The sequence below is a fragment of the Nansenia antarctica genome (assembly GCF_963989245.1).
Source record: "Nansenia antarctica genome assembly, chromosome: 5".
Taxonomy (NCBI): Eukaryota; Metazoa; Chordata; class Actinopteri; order Argentiniformes; family Microstomatidae; genus Nansenia; species Nansenia antarctica.
In genome coordinates this window covers 20,249,926-20,254,961 of record NC_137690.1, presented here as the reverse complement: position 1 = coordinate 20,254,961, position 5,036 = coordinate 20,249,926, and the positions used below count along the sequence as shown (strand labels likewise).

Sequence of the window (5,036 nt, the reverse complement as noted above, 5' to 3'; positions counted from 1 at the left end):
GTTTATGATACTGTTTTATTAAGAAATTATTGGCACAAGCAGGAAACCAATGAAATGCCCTGTCTGTTCTGCAGGCCCTTGTTCTCTCTGTATACAAGTGAATAATAACATCATGTAGTACTGGATCTATTGTGTTTTTTCTCTCCAAATCAAGTTATTGTGTGAAACAAAGAGACACAGACTCAAGGCCTTTTCACAATCAAACCATTGTATACAACTTTTTAAAAGCAAGAATAGACAGTAATCAATTGAAAGGGACCTACTGTTTTTACTTATTCACTTTTGAGAAGTTGCAAAAGATAATCCAGACATTAGCTATCAAGTGTTTTGTGGTTGTCTTTCCAGAGTAATTCATTACAGATGACTCAGTCATTGCATACCCCAGTATAGTAACGCAAACACTGAACAATGGGTTATACAGTCACTGTATAACCCATTGTTCAGTGTTTGCATTACTAGACTGGGGTATGCAATGTTCTACTACAAAGATATTTTAGATGTTAATTGCAGTAGTAATTAGGTTAATTTATCTATGACCTGCAGTATTCTGCTTGAGGGAAAGGCCCACAGCTGATTTAGTTACTTCTGCTCTCTTTAATATTCTCTTCCTTTATATCCCACTATACAGTAAGTGGGCTACTGTCTTTTGTGTATCTTATAGCATTGTGTTTCTTAAGCGATGGTCTTGTGCAGGAGAAACATGATAGATTTAGAGAAGCATCTTGCCAATCTTGTACAGTAACTGTGTTACTGAAAGGCAGAGTATCTTAATTCCCTCCTCTTCAGAAGGACCTTTGCAGGGATTCAATGTTCTAATCAAGACCGTGATGGTTTGCAACACATTTACAGAAAAGCACATCACTTATTTTTCCTTTTTTTATTGTAGCTGTGTAAACACTCACAGATTAAGACCACAAACTTAAATTATTTGGAAGACGTGAAACTTTCATGCAGCTTCAACTCACTTTCATCACATCTGACCATGATTTCAAGTATTTACTATTATTATACAAAACATTTAGGTCTCTATTTCAAAACACCAAAACAAAGCCTTCACAGGTAACACTTTACACGAAGGTACTGTATCCTCTGTATGGTTTGTGAAATGTTTATAGTAAGTTAATAGATAGTTTACTTTTAGTTTATTGATAGTCTTTGCATCAGTTGTAACGGGCACCCCTTTACATAAAAGTATTGTGTTTATGGATCTAAAATGTATATATTTCTTTCCTCAGGTTGTATTGATCTTGAATCAATCTGAATGGGGAAGCTGGAGGAGCTCCTCTAAGATGACACGCACAGATCCCCCTGATATACTGGTATCCACTCTGTATCGGAACATTAAACTAAACCCCATCACTGGGAACTCCATTTCTCTCAGCTCCCGCCAACAATGTGACACACAAATGATTGATAAACCGGAAACCATCAATAAAAGACACTGCCGTAGCTTTGACTTCATTGAGTCATTGGACGATCCCCAGTCCTTTTCTGTCTCAATGGAGTACCCTTACAAGAGAGCTGAACATCATACAGTGAACAAAGATGTGGAGTGGAATGGCCTCGATCGGCCAGGACACCTGCGCTTCTCCTCACCTGACCTGTTCAACACTAGACAACCTCCACAGCATACCAACCCAGACAAAACCAGCCAGGCCACAAGGTCACTTACAAAGAAGAGGACTAGATCCAAAAGTGCCCCCAGAGTCAAGACCACCCTCACCCCAGTGCCCATCACAGTCTCCCCACCAGCAACCAGGAGGGGAAGAGACACACCACAGGCTGTATCAGACCCTCTAAGAACATCTGAAACACAGCGGGAGTCCTACCCCTCCAACCGAGCTTTTTTGAATGAGGTCCACCCTATCAAACTGCAACCACACTCTCCCCTCTATGTCTCCGACTGTTTTGAGGAGAGCAAGCAAGAGCAGCCAGCCATCACTCCTCATGTCAGGTGCCGTGTGGATATCAAACCAGATGCTTCTGTTCTGCAGCACACAGCCAGGAGGGCTACCAGCATGAGGACTGAGCATCCATGGCAGAGATACTCCCACTCTAGTAGTAGCAGAGGGCTATATGTACCACGACAGATAGCCCGTTCACAAACACCCACACCAAGTGAATGTTACAGTGGGGATTTTAGACAAGGGTATCAGTACACTGCCTGCATGCCTCCTAGCTACATTCAGCCTGTAGACATGCAGAGGATGCCCTCCCCTACAATGCCAAGGGAATATCTGGGAAGGGAGCAAAGGGCTTATTCAAACCCTAATATACCCACAAAGTTCTTTTACACTGAGGATCCAGTTAGGTACTCTGTCCACCCCAATGCTAGAGCGTACTATCAGGATGATCAATCTAGTCTCACCAGCCAAGGTAGTACTCTGAATAGTCAGTATGTGCAGGATCCACGGACCCGCTGGGTTCACACCCTTCCTGTGCGGCCATATTACACAGAACACATGACCAGCAGAGAACCTATGCAGGCTGTCTACTCCAGACCTTACTCCACAAGTGAGGCAGAGCCATACTTCACTCCAACACCACAGGCAACATCATACTATGGGGAGGATCTCAGAGCATATCCCTGTCAATCAAATGCTTCCAGGATGTTCTACAGCAAGCCTCTCACCCCACATGCAGAGCAATATATTCCACTGAGGTCGTACAACACTGAGGGTCATCGACGCCCCCGAATGTCCCAGGCTTATACAGATGGCTGGTATCGTTCAAGTATATCTGGATACTCTAACCACTCCTCTCAGCTAACACCACAGAGAGTTAGACAAGAGCCCATCATGCCCCCCTGGTTTGCAAACAGTTATGTGGAGCCAACCAGATTGGGAGCAGAAGTCAGAAACCACTCTAAATCTTGGGATAATATTCTTTATCCACGTCATGACAGGGAGCAAGCAGTTTCACGTGGACGCAGCTATGATAACCTGTTTTACCAGGGAAGGCATGCTCTGGCCCCTGAGGAAACAACACAGCCAGTTATACTGAACCTCTCAAGTTCACCAAGGCGCTATGCTGCCCTATCCCTCTCTGAAAACTCCTTAGAGAAAGGCCCAAACAACTCTGGAAGAAGCAGTAAGGGTGGGCTATGGTTTGTAACCCCTGAGATTACTATAACAGACAATGACATACGTGCACGCAACTACAAAAAGCAAGATATGCACTCAGCCAGCTGGGATGCACTGGATTGTGAAAAGACACCAACTCCAAGTAGTCTGCATCAAGAGCAGCCATCTGACTCATCAGAAATGACCAAAGACAGGAAACATAATAATTACTCCCTGCAACAGAGTCTCGAGCAATTGGACGAGTTGCTAGCTGACCTTGTCATTGATTACAAACCTCCAACCAGCCGCAGGCAAAGTGAAGATTTGTTGGACCAACTGAAGCAGTTAATCGGTGAAGATGATGAAAAAGGAAAGAGAGCGTGTTCAGGTCTAGACAGTCTAAGACCTCAGAACACACCTCTCAACTCCACAAAGACCAGCCCTGACACCATCAAAGACCCAGACAGTGGCTGTGATGCTTTACAGAGGAGTGTAGAGGAGTGCTCCCCAGACCACAGCACAGATGACGATGACATCATGATGTGTGCCAACAAAAAGTGCAAGCGGACAGAGACACTGTTCAATGCCTGCCTTTACTTCAAATCCTGTCACAGCTGCTATACCTTTTACTGCTCCCGGAACTGCCGTCGTGACGACTGGGACTCCCATAAAGAGAACTGTCTGTATGGGCGCATCAGCAGCGTGTGCAGACACATTCTTAAATACTGCAGAGAGAATTCAGAGATTCATAAAGCCTTCTCCCGCATTGCTAAATCGGGCTACCTCTCAAGAGGTAGAGGTGTCCTCTTCCTGGGTTTCGCTAACCCAGGGACAGCTGACAACTTCCTGCAGATTGGGCTTGAAAGCCTCCTAATGTCTCCCACCTATTTGTCTCTTAGAGAGCTGGATGGCTTCAAGGACAACCTAGGGGAATACTGTAAGGAATTGCAGAAAGCTGGCAATGAGTATGACCCCAATGAATGTTACTTATTGAATGTATCCATCGCTGTTGGTGAACTAGTGCCTAACAGACCCTCACCAAAAGTCCAAGCACCAACAGTCCGAAAATATGCAAAGGTGTCCTTGGCGTCCTCCAGCCCAGATAAGAAGGTCTTCAAGAAGGACAGTGATATGGAAACACTCATTCTCACCCCACCTCCAGGCACACCTGACATTGACAAAGAGGGAGAGGAGGGTAGGAAAGCCAGAGAGATCTGCTTTATCAATATCCAACGTGAGCTCAGGACCAGGGGAGTCTTCCTTCGTCATGAGTATCCAAAAATATACCATCAGCTTTGTGAGTTTGTGGAGAGCAACAAGAGATTCACTCCCACTACCATTTACCCCATAGATAAGAGAACAGGGAAACAGTTCATGTGTATGATCATGGCTGCATCTGAACCAAGAACACTGGACTGGGTCAGAACCCCCCATCTCCTGGATGATATTATATAGTATTGTTACTGTACACCTCTTATGTCACCTATGTGTACATGTCCATGGATCCAGTACATGTGATTTGACATATCTATGAGTGTAGATACAGTACATACATGACATATCTATGAGTGTAGATACAGTACATACATGTATTTTACAACAGAAAGGAAGACATAAATGTTTGCTTATTGATCTTTAAGAATTTGACACAATTTAGAAATGCTTCATAGAAATAATGTGTAGAAAAGGTTCTGACTGACATTTATGAAGCAACTTACAAGCAATGTTTTACTCTGCACGCACACACAGACACAGACACACACACACACACACACTGCAAACTCTATTGTAACCCTCTTATCATTGTTGTTTTGTTGCTTTAGCCTGGTTTTGATCCTGTTGCACAAATATTATTGATCTGCATGTAAATTGGACACAATTAGTCATTATCCAGTTTTTCCACAATGATGAGATATGATATGATCCTCGTAGAAATCAGCCAATCTGGAGTAGTGTCCAGCACTCATAATTCAG

General features: G+C 43.8%; 1 protein-coding gene across 1 annotated transcript; it reads left to right on the top strand.

Moving 5' to 3' along the window:
• Positions 1–1,289: 1,289 nt before the first annotated feature.
• On the top strand, positions 1,290–4,517 carry unm_hu7912 (un-named hu7912; the record flags this gene model as incomplete). Its single annotated transcript, XM_080530869.1, has 1 exon — positions 1,290–4,517. One exon carries the CDS (start codon positions 1,290–1,292, stop codon positions 4,515–4,517), a length of 3,228 nt encoding a protein of 1,075 aa, XP_080386995.1.
• Between the last annotated feature and the right edge of the window lie 519 nt (positions 4,518–5,036).